At 43.9% G+C, this 21,480-nt stretch overlaps 1 protein-coding gene across 1 annotated transcript; it reads right to left on the bottom strand.

The window, feature by feature from the left end:
• Positions 1–138: 138 nt before the first annotated feature.
• Positions 139–19,788, bottom strand: LOC115555806 (homer protein homolog 3). Its single transcript, XM_030372839.1, has 10 exons — positions 19,304–19,788; positions 11,908–12,064; positions 11,467–11,598; positions 10,856–10,963; positions 9,068–9,076; positions 7,527–7,666; positions 4,374–4,533; positions 3,127–3,228; positions 2,917–2,997; positions 139–2,093 (listed from the first exon to the last, which is right to left on the bottom strand). Exons 1-10 carry the CDS (start codon positions 19,315–19,317, stop codon positions 1,908–1,910), a joined length of 1,089 nt encoding a protein of 362 aa, XP_030228699.1. The 5' UTR covers positions 19,318–19,788; the 3' UTR covers positions 139–1,907.
• Between the last annotated feature and the right edge of the window lie 1,692 nt (positions 19,789–21,480).

A 21,480-nucleotide genomic window follows, 5' to 3' on the forward strand; every position in this document is an offset into this window, starting at 1 on the left:
TGGTTGGTCTCCCAATGAGGCATTAGACATCATTTGAGGTATGAGGATTGCTTATGTTTTTTTAAGCATAAGGTTGGAACCCAAAAAACTGCATTGTGTTAAAGTGACAGAAGAATCCATAACATTTAATACAGACAATTGAAGCTAAAGATTGAATCATTTTAATATTTCTGATTTGTATACAAATGTGCATTTCTTATATCACAAATCCAGTACAGTTGCATGGCTATACAACCATTTCACCACTTGTTCAAAGCACATTCAATTCCACCCTAACCTTTAAATCAAGTGTAAATTAACCTGAAGCCAAAAGGGATGTGCATTTTCCAGTCTTCAAGAGCAGAACTTTCTGAAACTAGCCTCTATTCTGCCACTCCAAATAAAGATCTTGTTGCATCTAGCTGGATTTTCTATGCCCAATGCAGACAAGTGACGGACTGAGCTCATAGCATAAAAATGTGCTGAAATAAATGTTCAAACCGGATAACTGGTGGCTCTGAGCAAAAACTAGAGTAAAGCTGACAGTGTCCTTGATTTTACCAAAATGCTTTTCTCATGTAGTCTTACTTTGTGCGCTACTTGTACCATAAGACCTAAATAAAGGCTTGTAACTGAGGTGGTCCTGAAGACCAACTCACAGCATCCGTCCACTTACAAAACTAAATCTTAATCACGTTTCAGTACCTACAAAAAATCATTACTCAGTGTGCTAGTAATAGTGCTGTACCTTGTTTGGATACATATATTCATAACCCACAACAGCGCACAAGTTCACATACGGGGCGGAGTTGTCTAAGCATTGTTGCTAGTACTACCATTAATAGAACTAAATACGGTTGTGCTTTTTAACCCTCACTATGCCTTGGGGTCTGTACTGGAGCTAACGCACAGTGATCTACCCTTTACAACAGCTCCAGGCGTCCCCCGAGAGCCCAATGACCTAGTGCCATCTTTTCTTTAAGATATGATGTGCGTAAACAGAGGACATGACGTAGGAAGACTCCATGTCCAGAACGCTGACTGACGTAAACAAATTAACTTGGCACATTACATCGTCCTGCATGCACCACCACCACTCCCTCTATCTCCACCCAGTTTTATCTGCTTCACCCCCCAGAGCAAAGCACAGCAGCTGCATCCCCTGTTTACCAAACCACAATTTCATCCGCAAATGTTCAGAACTCAGATGACAGTTTGAGGACATTTCGCTGCTAGCTGCTGGCACTGTGAACCTGAATGCCTTAACGAGGGAACTTTTCTAAAAAAAGGAGGTCAGTGAAATGTTAAGGAACATGAGCAATGTAACAATAACATAAAGCTAGGACTATAAAAGCCAAGTGGTCACTACCAAAAGAGGAGTAGTTTTTTATCATTAATAATTCACAAGATTTCCATCCAGTTCCAAGGTTTGTATTTAAGAATTCTCTGTTTTGAATAACATAAAGACAGAGGTGTTAATGAGAGAGAGAGAGAAGGTGTAGAGGCAGGCAATGGTTAAGGGTACCGACCTGTAAAGCTATGGAGAGACATGTATAGGAACCTAGAGTCCGTCACCCATCTTAGACCCCCACCTGGTTCACATCCCCGACACGCCCTACCCTGGGCTAACATCCCCGATACACTGAAATTATTTAACCTTGTTGATTACAAAACTTGACCGAACAAGGTAACTAGTATGGCAGAGCAAAACTCGACCCATTTGGATAATCAAATATTTATTTAGAGAGAATTTGAACAGCATTCAATGTTACCCTGCTCTGTTGAAACTGCTCTCTTTGAACAACATCCCCCCGCCCTCCATTTCCCTCCCCCACCCCCCTCAAACATAACGAACACTTGAACACTTAAATCCCGAGCGACACTCCTGCTTCCTGGTTGCGAGGGCAGAACTCCGACTGTGGGGGGCGCTATTTGTCGATGAGCTTGGACAGGCTCTGCCTGAGGCTGTTCAGGTCTAAGATCTTGAGGTCCAGAACTTCTATGGCCTGCTGGACCTCCCCCTCCGTCTGCTGCCTCTCCTCCTGGCTCGCCGCCAGGTCCGTCTCTGCGCTCTTGACCCGCTCCTCCAGCACTGCGTTCTGCTGCTCCAGCTCCTGCACACACACACACCCCGATACAGTTTTAGTCAGAGCTAAATTTCTGATACTTCATGGTACATGTTTCCATGGGCAAAATGTTACGCTGCTCCTTAATGACATCATTTTGACATGTATCTGAAGTCACCTTACGTTCCTAACCCTGACCAAAATAGTTAATACAAAAAACAGATGCAGCAGGTTACATCAATTCTACTTGTTGGTGACTGACACTTATCCAGCCGAATCTACCATAGAACTCCCTGGATCAAAGCCACTTAACTTGCTCCAAACACTGCACTCTCAAATTTCCTCTAGAGCGCCGAGATCAGTATTAGAGGCATGGCTGCAGAGTATAACTATATACACACTGCTCAGCCGTCCGTCTCAAATGGTTTATCCAGTGAATGTAAATGTTGTGTTTTATTAGGGACTGGGGAGTGAGAAGGACGGTTAGGGAGGGAGAGACGAGGAGCTAATGGAGGTGATATATAATATACATTAGGGCCAATCTCCAGGCTTCCCCTGGGGAATACATCCACCACCTCGTTCCGTCCTTGGGCTCACCGGTGCTTCAAATGTGCAGGGGAAAGCTAAATAAGCAAAGGAATGGTTCTGATTGGCCTCAGTATGGTGCTGCACTCGTTTGCATATCTTCACATGTCTGTTGTTCTGCTCAGCTATCGGTTCACTGGTCTGTCTGATCCAATGTCCGTCTCTCTACCTGTCTGACTGTTTCACTTGTCTACATGTCTGTCTTTCGACCTGCCTCATTGTGTCTTTCTGTTACTTGACTCGTCGGTTTCTCTACCTATCTCTTTGTACCAGTCTGTCTGCTCACCTGTAATCTCTGCATAGCTTCCTCTTTCTCCTGCTCTAGATCGCTGGCATCCGTCTTCTTGCACTGTAGACTCTGGATTTCCTGAAAAATGCACAGAAACAAAGTTATGACCTCACTTCCTTTAAACCTCTGCGTGCGTGCGTGCGTGCGTGCGTGCGTGCGTGCGTGCGTGCGTGCGTGCGTGCGTGCGTGCGTGCGTGCGTGTTGTACCTGGTCCTTGGTTCTCAGCAAGTCCTCCAGGGTCTCTACAGACTGACTCAATTCTGGATCCGAACCGGCAGACGCAACGCTCTGGGCCTCCAGCTCAGCTACCTGGAACACAGACAGACAAAACAAAACCACACATAATCCACATCATACATAAACACAAAATTAACATATGATATACACTGAAACACACATAATATATGCCCACAGACACACACATTATACACAATACAAATACCCTTTAAACAGACACACACACACACACACACACACACACACACACACACACACACTGCTCTGACCTTCCTACTCAGCTATCAGGGACATAGGCTTCACACATTGTACACACATACCCAATATACACAACACACACTCGCACAATATACGGAGCACATACACTTGGACTCCAAAGTCGAATGACTGCAAACTTAAAGAGTGGAACCGGCCTCATCAGGCTTAGGGTTTTATTTATAAAGTTGAACAGACTAAGACTACTTTCTGGGGCTAGTGGAACCCACCCCAGGAGAACACGGCATCAGAAACACCACAAACATGGCTAGCAGCCAGGCATCTCCTACAGCCTCTGCTGGGCTTATCCGTCAGCACGGGGACAGGAGCAGAGGGATGCAGGGTGTGGGTGGCTAGGGGAGCGGGTATTGTCCTCTAAAGTCGGTCTGTGTCCCTGGCTGCCACTGCAGCCCTGGTCCACTTCCAGAGGAACCTGCTGGAGTCAGCATGGACTGGTGGGGTGGGGTGGGGTGCCGACCTGGCAATATCTATGAGCTATTTAGTTATTTTAGCACGCTCTTATCCAAAGCGACTTACATTGAATTCAGATAAATGTCAACAAGGAACAGGTAGGGGGGTAGCAATGCCTACAGGTTGGGCTGAGTAAATTGGGGGATTGAACCCAGCACCTCTTGTCTGGGACTCAAATCACATGATCTGACTGAGCTCTTTAGTTCTGGGATTACCGACGGCTGATTGGCTGCACTGGTCTTACATTCATTCCCATTCTAGAAGGTTACACCTTTAGAACATCCTGAAAGATGGGAAGGTTCTAGATGGAGACCTTGACCAAAAAAAGTCATCGTCTCTCATCTGCATATGAAGATGGAGACACCTATACAGAAAGGGTGACAGACCAACAGGACTTTCGGACGGTTAGACGGACGAGACACAGGCATTACAGGACTAACTCAGACAGTCAGTCAGTCAGTCAGATGGGGCAGTCAGTCAGGTGAGCGGACCTGTTCTCGGAGGCGGTCGGTCTCCTCCTGGTACTCTGCCAGCTGCTTCTTCCACATCTGCCCGCTGCTCTCAGCCTCCTGAAGAGCAGACACCAGCTTGGCGTTGCTGTCCTGCAGCGTGAACAGCTCCGCCTCCATGTGGAGCTCACAGCTCACTGACCTGTCAACACACCAACATACAGTTAGTCACGCCTTACACAATACACAATACAGTACGGACCTGATAACACAACAAAATACACACCATACAACCTAGCCCTGTGCAACAAATAGCAACAGGAACACATTATTATTCCGCGTCTGAATCATCTCTCACTACAGTGCACTATTCATATTTTGTTGCGCTTGTTTGTAGTGTACAACTCTGGTTCCCTATATAGTCCACTACTTCATACCCATAATACACACTGTTGAAGAAGTGTTCAGCTGATGACTAATTGTGCCCTATAACCCTTGGTGCACAGCAATTTTCAGTTTTATACGATCCATCTGGCGACATCTATGCTGAATAGAGTTCTGGCTCGTAGTTACTGACCCCATTCCGCGCATTGTACACTGTAGTGATCTATATAGTGCTCATTATATTCGGATGAGAGAATGAGTGAGCAAGGGATTTCGGACATGGCCATAGTAACACAAGACAACACAAGCACAGTAACGCAAAACAGACAGTGACACAACAGACATGGAAACACAACACCACACATGACAGCACATATGAGTGCACAGACCTAGTTACATGTCATAACATAGACTATTGTAGAACAACACTGTAGATAGGATAGTGTTCTATACAAGATAGTGGTAAAGTACTACAGAAGTGGTGCTATGGAGGCCTGTGCCACAAAGGGCTCCTTCCCTCCCCTCAGGGTCCACAGTGAGATTGAACTCCTAAGACTCATGATCCTTTCTGACGGTAGAAGGGACTTGATTATACCCCGGCATTACAGATGTATTGCGCACATCCCGTTCTCGATTCCCTTCATGGCCTTTTAGGAAAGCAACCTCTGTAACCATGACAACCTGGTGGAATGGCTAAGATAAATATCTATATATGTACACTTTTCTTTTTTCATTTCCAGTTCAACTCCCAGAGTGCTGGAGCGTCGGCTGGCCCAGGGGCTGATGGGTAGGACAGGCGCAGGCATTTCTTCCACGCCAAGAAATGCTTGACTCCCAAGTCATTATTTTGGTCGAATGACAACAAGGTTAACCGGCGTCAAACTCAAACTAAAATACTTTCATTATGTATGTGAAACATCATGTCTTACTTGCATGTGCAATGCATAACCTTGCATCACTTCATAGTTTTATATTTATTTTAGTTTTTTCTCCTGGTACTGCAATAATGAAATATGAATGTTATTTTGAAGATAACTAAATTCCTGATTTAGATGTATTTTATATGTATGAATGTCCTTTATAAGCTTCCAATGCGAATTCAAACTGACGACATTCCATCTCTCCTACTCTAAACTCTTAGGATTTACGAAAAACACTAACCTTCCCAAATTGCGGAATGGCCATCACCACATATATATTTAATAATAAAGCCCCCATATGGAGTTATTGGCATTAATATGATTTTGTTAATTTGAGCAGCAGGCAAATACACTTAGGACTCTACTCACCATAGCAACCAGTGACGTGACCATGAACCCCCCCCCCCCCCCCCCCCCAACTTAATAGACTGACTCACTGAGGAGGTTGAAAAATTGACACACATGAGTACACAAACACAAAGATAAACACATTGTTTCCTATGCTCTGCTGTCTGACAATTTCACAAAAGCTACTTTATGAATGCAAATTAAATTGCAACGTAAAATATAATGCAAATTAGGCACATTTTGTCTATTTGATTTTTATCTCAGCCCTAACCTACGATATTTTTGTCAGCGCAGACGATTTTATGGTAAAGCTCTTTTAGAGTTCGGGATCAAGTTTTGTGTGGTTTTCCTAAGCAAGGATCAGTGAGTTTGTAGACGTTCTAAATATAGCGCGGACTGCACCCTGTTCTAGACGTGCTTAATGGGGCTTCCTAATGCTAACTGCCATTATGTCTCCCTGCAGTTGTCCCTGTCCTAGCGTAGCAGTTAGCCGCCGTTACCCACCAACTGCCCGATCATTCCAACTCAAAGGTGCTGGAAGAATATGGAGTAATTTAGTGTCTACAGTCTTCTGGAACAATGCGCCTGAAGACATCAAAATCTTATATGTGTAAACAATATCAATCAACTTTTTCGTTTGATATTCCTTATAAAGCACTTAATGTGAAATTGTCCTTGTTTTATCCTACATATTAAATGTATTTCTGTGACTGATTTATACTGCATCTCTGTGATTCTGAGGTTGACTTGTTCTAAACTCAATTCTTATTCCTGTTGTGCTGTTTCCCTTGTTAAGCACTTTGTATTGCACCAAAAGGGCTCTGTAAATAAAGTTTGATTTGATTCTAAAGTGAAAACATCCAACCACCTAGGGATCTTTTCTCTCCAAGTCAGTTTGGAGTTTGGAGGAACCCAATGACGTGGAAATCTCCATGGTAGCCGAGTTGCAGTGGGCGCTACATTGCGCTGGTATTTATTGTATTAAAGCTGCAATCAGCAATTTTTTACTAAACCCACTTTCTTTTGATTAAATTTGGATGTCTCATGGTTCTCATTAATCTAATCTACTGCAATTGCCAGTAGTAAAACAAATACCTGAGAACCATAAGCCTCAGTCCAAACACTTTTTAATCAAAACATAGTGGGCAATCACCCCAATCAGTGGGGTGCATTGCTGATTGCAGCTTTCATGTAATATTTATTGAATAAAAATGCAAAACAAAATACCGCTTAAGATTCAGGTCCCTGACTAAACAGGACTTTTTGAGGCACATTTCTAGGGAAGTTAGAACTTGATTGAGACTTAAACACGCAGCTTCTTCACTTTCTTCAACTCCAAGCAACGAGCCGGTTGAAAATAAAACGTGACCCCCCCCCCTAAGTTCCAACCCTGTTTCAACTCAAACACGTCACATGAAACTGAAGCATGTTACCCTTTCAACCTCACGTTCACCCCTGCAGTTTCCGCCTGGGGTGAAGAGCTTAAAACCGGGGAGCAGCTCCACCCGGCTCCTCTGAGCGGATTAGTACAGAGTGGAGTTACCCTTCAGAGAGCATCTTCTTGATGCTCTCCTTCTCCGTGGTCAGCTCCACCTCGGCGCTCCGACTGCGGATCAGTTTGTCCTCGCACGGCCCGTTCACCGTCAGCAGGGGTGGGGGAGAGTGGCGGTCCTCAGACAGCTCCTGGAGCCCCGACCAGAGCCAGGAGGGAGAGAGAAAGATGACGGGAGAGAGAGAGAGAAGGTGAGAAATGTAGAGGGTGAGATACAGACGGAGAGCGAGAGCGAGAAAGTGTTTTCAGCCGCAGTCTGATGTAATTTGTGATTGCTAACCTCAGAATATCCATCATTTTACTGTAAAACCTACAAGTCACCTTACACTGAAGCGCATCAGTATACAGTACTAGACATACTGTGTATGAGGTACAGTGTGGGGCTGGGGGACTGGGGCTCTTCATGCCAACGTTTAATGGAGGGGCTCCCTTTAGGTAAGGGTGAAAACTACTCAACTTCCACTTCCATTGCTAAATGCCAACCTCTCTCTCCCTCCTTCCCTGTCCCTCAGTCTCTGTGTGTGTGTCTGTGTGTGTGTGTGTGTGTGTGTGTGTGTGTGTGTGTGTGTGTGTGTGTGTGTGTGTGTGTGTGTGTGTGTGTGTGTGTGTGTGTGTGTAAGTCTCTCCCTCTCTTTCTCTGCGTTTGTGTGAAAGACAGTAAAGCCCGCTAAAAAGGAACCCCTAGATTATTAATCGCTGCTGGATTATTAATATGTTTTAAGATATTCCTACATCCTGCTCCATCTAACATATATGAACACAAAATCAAAGTTTTTGCTCAAACCTTCGGCCAGGCTCTGAAGTCAGTGGTCATAAAAGATGCATGGCTTGTGTTTAAGCCGGAAACAAACCTACAGAATTAACACTGCATCGTGTTGACTGAAGATTTATAATCAAACTGATTACAAACAAGTCAGAGACTAATACAAACAATTCAGAGACTTGTATGTATTGGGTTCCCCTATTGGGCTCCCTTCATCCGCGGCTAGTAACCCTAGGTTCAAACGCCTTCACATACGTGGGGATCAGGCCGTATTGCACATGGCTAATGAATATCCCACTGTGAAGGGACTCTCTCGCTTCCCACTCCCTCTTTACTGCATCGCAAGTTAGCTGTCTAAGCCTTGTTTAACCGCTCTACAGACGTTACCTCATCCAACACTGTATAGTTAGCTCCATTAGCCTTGTTAGCCCACTCCATAGAGAAACATAACTGCATTTAGCACCATTAAGATAGCTTCATTAGCCCTATTAGACTTGCCACCGGTGCGTCGAGACTAGAAGAGCATTATTTGTCACAATGCTCTACAATGCGGACGTTGGCAGAGTTCGCTGGGACTAGCAAAGAAGACTTTGATCCGATTCCTGTTAAATTATTGAGGAAGGGAGTTCATGTTAGACTAAAGCAGGGGATTTTAAACCCCCAACCCCCATTGAAAATACATGGTTCTAGCTTTTAGCGGCATTCTGGGTAATGGATCTGGAGGAGGTCAGAGCATGGTACGTTGGCGGTATGCTGGCGTTAGGCTCACCTGGGACAACTGGTAGGAGAGATGTCCCATGATGCATCAGCAGGATCGAGAGGAGAAGAAGAAGTTAAACAAGCAATATGGACATGAAACAGACCAAATGAGACAATGTTTAAATTTGATTAGATACAATTAGATAAGTAAAGAATAGATCTGATTAGCTAAAGTTCATGCCGGGAAAACAAACGGCTCAATATAAGCTTAAGTATTGAATGATGAAAGTCCCCCACCTACTAACTGGGAGAGGCTCAATCCAACGCTTAAACTTGAATAACTATTTAAAACCCTTTTTTTAAATTCAGATTTATTTAATCAAAGATTTATTTAACGATGAACAAAGGAATTGGTAGTGCTTTGGTTCACCTCTCTTTGTAAATTCTCAGTTAAATATTAATGAAAGAATTAAATTCATAGCTCCATAGTGGAAAATACAAAATAAAAGTCCTTGGAGTAGAGGCTGGACATATTGAGGGCTCTTCAGGCGACTCCCTACCTGGGAGAGACCTATAAAAACCCTATGTGTCTCCTCCAACTCATGAAACATATTAAATATTCACATTGGTACTGTTTGGCAGCAAGCAGCGATACAGGGTCTCCTTTTACTTATTCATCCATGTGTGTATGCATGCGTGTATTTGTGTGAGTTTCTTAACAGTCCAAGCCACATACACAGTAGGAGGCGGAAATTCCAATAGCAAAGTTAAAGCAGCGGTCATGTCTTCTCTGCTTCAAGCTGGAACGAAATGCGCTGATTACCTCTCATTAGCTCTACCTTTGCTGCCAATTGGCTAAATCTAATTTAGCTGGGTGGTTGTAGGGAATAATCGGCAAGGACTTTTACTTTAACTACTGCTGTGGACCTGGATGTAGCAGGTTTACGTGGGTCCAGGAAGACTAGGGTCCTTCCTGGTTTATTCATTCGCTGAGCTACAGACTCATCTCCGCCTCACGTTAATATTGATGATGAGGCTCCTTTAAGGAATGTGTTGACGCCATGTTTGTTGAGGCAAATAATGTCATCTATCAGACTTCATATAGTGCAGTGTCGTGACACTTTGTATTCAGTACTGTTGTATCATTGTTCTGTTATAAAGTGCATAGAGTAGTTATGTTATCATATACATTACCCTACTACTAAACTATGGTGCTACAGTCAATTTCATCTAGTTTAGTGTGGTTATGTAGTACTGCATATACAGTAGGTACACTTTGCTGTATGTACTAGTAGCCATGTTGTACTGTACAAACTGCAGTGATAATGTTCTGTTGTTCTCTGCGTTTGATACTGTGCGATATGTTTAAGTGACGTGAAGTACCTAGGTACTTAACTATTTTCGTGTATGTTTGAGAGATTAAATTCAAGTATTTAAAAAGTGTACCATTAGAGGGAAGTGTGCCGATAACTTTTTTTATAGCACACTGTATTTTAAATGGATGATAAATAACTTCCTGCCAAGTAAAAGTGGACTTCCTGTCGCCTGGGCCTGGCCTGCAGTCTGGAGACTGAAGCAGGTGAAGTGTTCTACAGTTAAGAATCCATCCTGACTGTTCTATCTGGAAATCCATACACACCACTGGAGTCTGCTGCCATGTGGTGCTGGCTGATTACACTCTGCGCGTGCGTGCGTGTTGGTAAGAAGATAAACAAAAACAGGGGGTTGTCTGTCTGCCTGGGTAAAAGAAGAGCTCTGTCTGAAGAGAGAAACAGTGAGAGAGAGAGAGAGTGAGAGAGAGAGATTAATGGATAGCTCACTCTCTCTCCCTTTCCGGTCTTAGAGTTCCAGGACTCACCTGTGGGGCGGCGATGTTGAGCGCAGGGTTGGTCAGTTCAAACCTCTCCTGAGACTTCTCCCTGGCCAGCCGGGCCGCCTCCCGCACTTCCTTGAACTGATCTGAGAACTGTGAGAGCGGAGGCGGGGGAGTTTCGGTTGTTGTTGTAATCATAGTTTCATTAATATTTGATCCAAGCTAAAATCCTCTCATGAGTATTAGCGCTGAAAAATGGAAGATGTGTGATGCAGTAATTAAACCAAATGTACACAATGGTCTAGCATGAGATTGACATTCTACGGTGGGAGGTGGTTCCTACCCGCTAGTGTGGCTGATGTTTCTTAACTATTAGCGTTGGTGCTACTTGCTAGCATTAGTGGTAAAGGCTAGCGTGTTTTTTGGTTTTTCAATTCAAATAACTTTTTTTTTCCGTTAGGAACTTCAGATGTGGAGGAGCAGCGGGGGTGTGTCAAGGGTGGGTTTTACATACTATCACTCGTGCTTCCTGCTAGCTTTAGCGCTACTGGCTAGCGTGCGATGTGGTTCGTAAATACTAGCATGGGTGCTAAATGCAAGCGTTGGGCTTGCTAGCGTGGATGCTACATGCTAGCATTTGGGGTGTTGGTTACTACCTGCTGCAGCTGTTGCTCTGTAGAGAAGCCCAGACCATAGACTGTGTTTGCCCGGCTGTCGGCCCACTGGCCAAACTTGTGGGAGGTCTTCGTGAAGGTCATGTTGGGAGTGATGGTGCTGTTGATGATGGCCTGGTACACACACCCGCGTGCACAAACACACACACACACACACACACACACACACACACACACACACACACACACACACACACACACACAACATACTGCTTGCTGCTGCCACAAATAGCCTTAACACAAATTCACCTTCCACTTCCCGTTCCAGTATCATTGTCAGCTATGTAATACAGATAATGTAAAAACCTTCAAATGTCATTACAATTATAGACAATTTAAATAATATATCCCCCTTTTTCCCCGCTATGTGACAGTAGCATGTTGAGGTAGTATATTAGAATATTGGCATGGGCATGATCCCACCTTTGTCCCGCCAACACTGATGATGCGGTAGGCATTGCGGTTAGCGTCGTAGAAGAAGGACACGCTGACGGCGTGCTTGCTGGCAGGCAGCCAGTTGCGTTTGGTGGCCGGGTCAATCTGGAACACGTGGGCCTTGGCGCTGAACAGCGGCTGTTCCCTGTCCGCACCGGGCCATCAAAATAAGCATTAAGATAACGCTTTAGCTTTTTGGAATTTGTTGTCATTTAAATGTATTGACGCCATGGAAACAAGCTAAATCATGCTTATGTTTAGGATTCAGCCAGTGACGGGATGAGTAGGGTTTAATGGGATCAGCGACAAACCGTTTATCCAAATGATACAACTGAAGTGGATGTAACTGTTCTGTTGCCTGCAAGACAATTGCACTGCTTAAAAATAAATAAAACCTACCCTGTAATCCTCTTTTTAACTCCTATTTTTATTCAGGGAAAATGTGCCTTCGGGGTAATACGGACGAATAACTTATTTTCCAAATGGAAGAGACTTCATGATGATTTGATGGTTGGAGAGAGACCACGAGGAGATAAGAGAGAGTGAGAGGAGAAAGCAGCAGAGAAAGCGCTAAACAGAGAGACAGAGAACGAAAGAGAGAGAGCTAGACGGAGAGATAGAGAAAGAGATGGCCAGATAGGGAGAAGCTGGAGGCCAGACCATCTGGGTGAATCCGTTCATTGTGCTGCAGTAGCTGTGCTGTGGGCAGAGTTCTGCGCCAGCCCTACACAAACACAAGCTGCAGGAATTAAAAACGCCGGTACAGCTCCAACACAAGGGCACATTAACACAGCTAGTATATAGTTAGATATGGAACACTGAAATATGTAATTAGTAGTTATCTCGCCCTCTCAGCCATATTTAGTGTTTACGAGCAGAATGCTGAAAGGCATGGCTTTGATGATATCTTAGGGAAAGGAGAACAGCGGTTCTATGTAGGCCACGAGTCCCACTGAAAAACAATGGTGGGCTGGATTTGGCGGGAATCACATTTGCATACAAACCACAGCTGGGTTTGTGTGAACAAGGCCTTGTGATGGGAAACGTGGGAAGTGGAGAGAGAGAGATACGATGAGAGGCGATGGAGGTCGAGATGGAGAAGAGAAGAGAGGAGCGAAGCCAATAGGAGATGGAGAAGAGAGGAGCAAAGCCAATAGTAGATTGAGAAGAGAGGTGAAGAGTGCAGTGGTAAGGAAGATAGGAAAAGGAGGAAAGAGGAGAGGGGGATGGGCGAGATGAGGGGAGTTGAGAAGGGAGGAGATGAAGAAGGGAAGTGGAGATGAGAGGGTAGGAGATGAAGAAGTGGAGTGGAGGGGAGCGAAAGACAAGATTAGACCTATACCTCCATTAGAACTGGCCACTTCTTTAATCCGCTGTGAACTTTGGCCTTTGTTACGCGACCCTAATAGGTGCGTTTTAAATGTGGATTTCATTCACTAGTTAGTACAAGCAATAAACCACATACTGCCAGCATCTCTCCATCGCCTAGCAACAGCCAGGTTCCCCGTAATCCTAATAAGCTGTTTCTGAGCTCCCTGACATTCAGTTGAGACAAATAAACTTAAAACACCAGTTCCAGTCTGCCAGAAAAAGGTTTTACTAGATAGACAGTTCCAAGTGTCCAATAGTATAAGAATGTGGTTGTACTGGGGTCAAAGTGGAGGATGGTGAATGTACTGGGCAGCTCCTTGTATCAGTAGCAGACTGTGCTTGTATTATGAAGCTCCCAGTCAGTGACCACCAGTAGATGAATATGGTTTTACTGGGACGCTCCCAGTATCCATCAGTACAATACTGTGATTGTATATGGCAGCTCTTTGTTCCCACCAGTACAAGATGTGGGTGTACTGGAAAACCGAGTGTCCATGACTAGTTATGGCATTTTACTATTACACATCCTATTAAAGCCTTGGCAGGCAACCGTTCAGGCATATGAACCATTGAAGCATCACAAAGCACTCGATATTAGGTCAGGATATTAAAGAGTGGTTCCTGCAGTATAGACGCCCTTTATTATCAAGCAGCATCTTAATAAAGTGATTATGATGTCTTGAAGGATAGCTGCACCATAACTCATAAACTGAAAGTTTAAACATCAACACTGAGTCATATCCCATAACATCATGCTCTTAATGCCATCAACCTTGATTGATAGGTCGTTCAGCTATTGAAAAAGAAGACAAAAGCTGGAATGCCTGTCTGTGTGTGTGTGTGTGTGTTTGTGTCTGCCTACCTGCGTGCCTGTCTACATGCCTGGCTGCCTGCCTCCCTGTCTGCCCTGTTGTGTATTAAATGAATAGTAATAGAATGCACATCTTGTTTACGGTCTATTTCATCCAGGGTCAGATTTACTTTTATCTCTTGGCAAGGAGGTGGTGCTTGACAAAAGCCTTGATGTTCAAAAACATACGACTACTGCACAATGGTGTGCTTTCAATTTCACAACCCTGAACGTGATAATAAAACCTTTTCACTCGTTGAGTCTAAAGAATGAAACACATCCACCCACGTCTTCATCTAGCAAGGGTACTCTCTGGTTCCGTGCAGAAAAAGGCGAGAAAATCCAATTGCGGATGAACAATTAGTAACATTGTGAACACAAGTGTAAAGTATACCTGACATTTGGTCCTAGTCTGCTCCATCTTAAAGCTCTTTCGTTATGCAAATACATTTAGCATTACATATCCTTAGAAGTTTCAAAATGAGTCCATATTCTTATTTCACAATCATGCGATCAATTTTAAGACTAGTATAAACGATAGAAAAAAGACCCAGGCCTAGAATAACATTGAGAACTGAGTGTGTGCGTATGCGTGCGAGTCTGCATTGCGTGCGTGCATAGATTAATGTTAATTTATGCAGGTCATGTTTACACCCAAGCCAGGCGCTAATCAGATAGCATGAGTGTGTGTGTGTCTGTGTGTGTTATCCATACTAACACTAAAACATACAACTTCTAATTTCTGTTTGAATTACAGTGAATATTCTTTGAGTGAATCATTTTTCTATCCATTTCCATCTTTCGATATCCCCTTGACTCTAAAAACAAGAGAATAATCACTGTAATGCATTTCAAAATACACAACCATACATATGAATATTATCACTCGTCAATTAAAAGATAAACATCCAGCCCTAGATGAATCAAAAGTAAAGTAAAAGGCTAAGAAGACATTTATTTCGGCATTATTGGACAATACAGCTCGATTTAATGCAATTGATCCTTTCATATCAGAGTGAACATGATACTCTTTGGCATTGTCAGCCTACAGCAAGCATTACATAGAGTAACACACTAAGACATTTGTTGTCTAGCTACATGTACACATGGTGTTTGTGTTTGCTGACTAATCCTCTCTTACTGGTCGCAACAAAGGCACGGTTGCCCATTCAACAGTCACTGGTTTAATTCACATGTTATTGGACAGTTTTAATGTTCAATCCTTGTTTTCTTTACATGTGTGACTTGTTTATGTTATTCCATCTATTTTAATATATAAGCCATCACACACACACACACACACACACACACACACACACACACACACACACACACACACACACACACACACACACACACACACACACACACACACACACACACACACACACACACACACACACACACACACAAAATGGAAGGGGGAATGGATGTTTATGGTCTGTACAATGCATATTAAAATCGGGATGAGCAGAACTCCATGCCAACAGATATGAGTCTCGGCAGCCATTTAAGATGGCATTCCAAAGTTCACCGTCTCTGGGAACTTATTTAAAACATAAAAAGGGTCCCCAATACTTTAAACCACCCAAAACTGAAGTAGTAGCTTATGGGGTAGAGCCGGTCTGCTTTGGGAACCAGAAGGTTGCTGGTTCGATACCTGGCTGAGGTGTATCTGAGCAAGACACCGAACCTGGCTACTGCCTTGCATTTCTGACACCACCGTCTGTGTATGAATGGCGTTGTGCCTCGTCAGATCAGTCTGACTAGGTCTCTGACCGAGACGTTTCCATCAATAAAAGGTGCTGCACTGTACAACTGTAAGGATAGTGTATTGTTTAAAAAAGCACTATATGCATGCAATCCATTCACCATTTTTATTTCTCAGACCCAGGGAGTTGTCAAACCCAATCACCAGATGTCCCCTACTCAGTGCCCCAATTAACAATTCCAGGTAATACACCCAAACAATCGCTTGGCCGGTAGAAGTTTCCAATTAGGCGGTTAAAAAGAAACCTTCTAAAGTACATTTTGGACCATAATTATAAGGCTTCATTATAATCATTGTACGACTTCATGGTAAGGCTGAATCGCTAAAGCTACACGCCATTGTCCGTTTAATATGCAATGAACGACATCTAGCCCTCTACAAAATTATCCTTCCACAGATCGCCACATAGCTATGCATCCTGCTTTTTAAAAAAATAAGTGTTATTTCAAACATATTTATGAAAACCATTTGTGCATGATTAAAGATTCCAGGTATTTGCATGTGCTTTTGGTTGTGTGGGTGTTTTTTAACACAGAAAGCTGCTCTCTGCTCTGGTAAGAGAAGGAGAAACAGACTGTAGGAAATGATTCCTGTGTCCAGCTGGATTCTAGCCTCATGAGACAATCCTGATCTTGTGTGTTGAGATTCTGTTACTCTCTCAGATCAGTCAGGCCTTGGGCACGTTGAAGCCTTTTCCAAAAATACAAAAATTAGGGGACCAATCAGTGCTAGTTGGAGGGAGTTTCAGCTCATGTATTTTGCCGAAATAAAAAAACTATTGCGGCGCTGTAGGAAAGCGTTGCATTCAAAAAGTTTTGGTCCGAAATAGACTGAATAGTAACATTGAAAGATTAACAGAATTCTGTAAAGAAGGCTTACCTCAAATTAATCATGGCTTTTTTGATCAATGAACATATTTGAAAAAAAAATCACTGCCCAGCCAAGGTAAGACTGATATTCATTGCGAAACGCAAACGTGAATTTTTGATGAGGCTGATGAGGATGAGAATACTGGGTTCATTAAGAGCTATGCACTTCAAGGGACATGCAGTTTATGGGATACCTTAAACTGCATGATCTGGACCCAATTCTCAACTGACTGATGTTAGCATTGTGATTTGTAGCATTCTGCTGATAGCATTCCACTGCTGGCCACGTGCTGCAGCCCCAATCTGCAAAATGATACCCCGCACATACCACAGCAACAGAGCCCGGTTGGGGAAAACTAACTCCAATATTTTCGACAACAATGTCACATTATCTGAAACACATTTTTGCCACGTCACCAAGATGGGTTACGGTGTTGGCAATGTCCCAAACACCAGATGCAAGATACCCACAGCAACCAGCAGAGATTATCTCAAGGTAATGCTTCAGAGTGTGAGCTCTCCAGGACTCAGTCAAGGTCAGCTGCTTAAAAAAAATAAAAGAGGTGTCTGGCGGGCGACTAGAAAGGGAGAGAGAGTGAGAAAGAGAGAAATGTTTCTACTCTCAAGTCAAGACAAAATATCTTGCTGATGAAAATTTCTAAGAAGTGATCTTCTATAAGAAGGAAGAGGAGGGTTGGGGGGGGGGAAGTCCAGTCAAATACAATTACTCTTGAATGAATAAAATCAATGAAAAATCCTTCATTAATTCTGCACTTCAGGGTCCGATTGTGATGTACCGCATTCCACACTAGTATCCTCCTACCCAGGATGCCTTTTGACTCAATTAGCCAGACACAAAACCACTGTTCTGCAGTCCCACTGGGGTAAATAGACCGCAGCTTATACCCTACAGCCCAACTAAATACTTTCACGGGTCAAAACCTCCGACCATGCCAAGGGCCCCGGTTCAGGGTGAGTGTGCACAGAACAGATACCCCCACCACGGAAAAGTATTTGGCATGGCAACCAAGGAGATATCTAGTGAGTTGACAGCATGTAAGCCTCGACTGTAAGAGGCGGGTGTCGAGTGGAGGAGGAGGAGGGCAAGATATGCAGTGAAGGGGAACTGGAAGGAAGCAGCAAGGGTACCGGTCTCGCTGAAGAGGATACATTTTTATTCGTTGGCCAGCTCTCCTCTGCTGTTATAGAAAACAGTGGAAATGGATAGATAGAAAGTCAGGAAGACAGACAGGGTAAGAGACAAAGACCCAACTTTGAAAAGGTGCCATAACAGTGTTCTGCCACACATATCCATGAGGAACCAAACACTAAACTAAACTGCAGTGCAGCGCCATCTCTGGATTAAGTTGTTGATTTGCGCAGGTGACATCACCAGGCACTACAGCCAATCAGCAATTACAGTAGGATATTTCTAAAAACCTTATCCTCACAACAGACACTTGTGGTTTATTATTTTAAATAACAGTCTTGAAGGCCCATGTTATTCAACTTTAATCAAGGAGCAGACTGCTCTGAGTTCTGGTGTCTGTGTCCACTTTGGTCCAACACACATAAGGACAGTTTGGCGGCTGCAAGTGTTGTAGAGTAGAAGAACCGATCTGTGAGCTGTTTTTGTGATGCAGGAGCTGTCGTTTTCTCCCTCTCATCGCACACTGCATTACAAAAAAGGGGCCTTCTGTCTACAAGACAAGATTGGTGTACATCTATAATTCAACGAGGCGATACGGATCTTTGGGCGCTAACTATTTGATGTTCACGATGATCTTGCAGGAGTGCTTGTAACTGCGATTCATGAGGGCATTTTTTTGCTCTTACCAAGGCAACCGGAGTAAGTGAATAAACGCAGGCATTGCCAGGAGTGAGTGGCGTGTTGAAGCTGGCTATTTTCCAGGTATTTCAAGAGTAGTACAGTAGTAGTACTAAATACTTGGCTCCTGCTCCACTCTCAGTTCCCATTAAATGGGCGCCAGCTGACGAGTTGCAGTGTTGTCACCACAATACGGGTCACTGCTTTCCTCCTCTTAATGTGTGTATCCTGCTATAAAAGGGACCACATCACCAACGGCTTAAGGATTCCGCTTGTTATTTCGTATATGCAATGTAAAAAAAATGTGTTAACGCGATCCTCTCTTGACCACAAATACCAGGGTCGAAAATAAATTAGATCCAAACCATTATCGATGCTGAATTCGTGAAAGTAGGTCACAGTGGGGAGCAAAACACAACATGGCCATAACAACACAACCTGGCATAAGAAACTGTTAATATGCGATTTTGCCCTAAATCGGTCATGTTAATTAAAAGGAAAACAATTCTGTAGAAATGGCCGAAGCAACTCCACTTGTCATTGTTTTCACGGTAGGCTATGTACTTTCATTAAAAGCAGATGGTTGTTCAGACGAAGCCAAACTAAAAAGGGGCTAAAACGAAAGTTTTTGTTTTGACACGTCTCGGGTTTCCCTCAGAGGCAACTCAATATCAGTGGAGGGAGGCTGAACTCACCCCATGCTCGGCATCGATCCCGCTTCTCTGCTGCGTTTTGAGTCCCAATCGTCCTCCGGCCGGACAAGATTCACTCACTTTCACCTCCAAGTAAACTCCAGTGCCCTCCTGCCGCCTGATCACTTCATTAAATGCACATTCCCCAAACTATGCAATCTGTTGAGTCGGATCACTTCCGATCAAATTTTCTTCCCTTTCCCCCCCAAAAAGTAGTTCTTAAACCAATTTTAGTTAAGCCTAGTAGTCGTCCTCCCTTTGTCCTCGGTTTTTGCATCAAACACCGTTTTGTTTCACCCTCCGATGAACACTGGATCCTTCTGGTATTTCCAGGGACACATTAAAAGCTTCGATCCGGAGAGAAAAGCGAGCCAAGAAACGCGGTCCTGTGCGCTCCGTGCTCGGTGTCTCGTCAAAGCCCTTCTCTCCACTTCTGTCGTGTTGCTGCTCGGTCAGATATGATCCAGGATCTCAAGGAGCCCCTGCCTCTCAAGCTCACAACGGGAATCCAGGGGCCTCTGGGTCGCCCTCTGGTGGCCTCACACCGTTACACAAATATATAACCCGTCCAACTTCCTATGTCAGAGAATACGAAATATAATTTACTGAATTAGCCCGGGGCTGTCGTATAAGCTCTATCCGGGTTCTGAGATTTGGTCAGAAATATAGTAGGGCAGAAGCTTAGAGCGATCATGTATACAGAGACATAACATAATCCAAATGGATGCTTGGTAAATGCTTTGGCAAATCGTGTAATGGATTTAAAAGCACATCAGGACTTGCCTCTGTTTATCTGATGGCGTGTCAGTTAACATCGATTATGCTTTTTCCTCTCATTTAATTAATTCCAGTGTCCGTCGTTTTCCCTCTGGGGCCAGATATTCTGATCCAAATGATGATTTGGGGTGTAGAATCAACACAGATTTGTCTCTATCTGGATATTATATTTGATGCCTCATATGTCTCTCTGCGCACGAATAATGTTCAGTGGCCTGATAAGAAATCTCCGCCAGAGTGCGTCTGTGTGCAATGTGTATGTGCATGTGCACGCCACCCTAGAATAGATCTGTGATACATGTAAACGACTTTCACGTTTGTCTAAAGGGCACGGCGCAGGCCAAGGCAATTTGCTGCAAAGCCGGAGAAAAATCTGCGATTCCTGGTGGAGGACAAATCTGCCTGGATTTGCTATTAATCAAAGCTGACAATCAGGTGGTGCACAAAGGACAGGGCCACATATGGCTCCTGCAGAACCCCCGCGCGCGCGCGGACACACACACACACACGCACGCACGCACGCACGCACGCACGCACAGACGCACGCACGCACACACACACACACACACACACACACACACACACACACACACACACACACACACACACACACACACACACACACACACACACACACACACACACACACACACACACACACACACAATTACTGACCCATACTCCGACCCAGCAACAACCTGGGGAAAAAGGAGGCCAACTTTACAGAAGAATGCTGAATAAAAACATAATTAAAAGCAAAAATAAACTAGGCACCCCATTAAGATAATGTAAAGTCGTTAGGCTATTTAATTGCATACAACACACTGGTTGACAAGACAGTCACTTTAATCCATAAATTCTCACAAGGGGAACAATGAACTCTCCATGGAGAAGTAATCTTTGGCAAGGGTTGCATAAATAGGGGCCCCTATCTGCAACTGGCCTCGTGTCGGATTGGCGGCCCATAAAACAATAACAAAAATTGTGAATTGAATGTAAAAATCAACAGTAATATTTTTTTTTTTATTATTTTAATAAATGAAAGATACCTGATGGAACATGACTCGTGAATCGGAACACGGTAAGAAATGATGGGTCGAAATTCATATAGCCTATCAGAATCAATTATTGATGAAATGGTGGGGGAGGGGTTTCACGGGGCTGCTGCATTGCATCTGTGTGCCACAGCCACCTAACAGACATGTATGTAGGGTAGGCTTATTGTTTGAGTGGTGTTAAACAAGCATGTTCACTCCACAAGGCGTTTCGTTGATGCAAGGGAATGTATCTGCTCTGCTTTACTCCCACAACTAAACTAAACTGTCATAATGTCCGGAGAAATAAAACCCAACATAAAAAATGTGGAGCATTTCTGACCATCTCTGAACACAACACTTCTTTGT

Source organism: Gadus morhua, chromosome 12 (assembly GCF_902167405.1).
Source record: "Gadus morhua chromosome 12, gadMor3.0, whole genome shotgun sequence".
NCBI classification, from domain to species: domain Eukaryota; kingdom Metazoa; phylum Chordata; class Actinopteri; order Gadiformes; family Gadidae; genus Gadus; species Gadus morhua.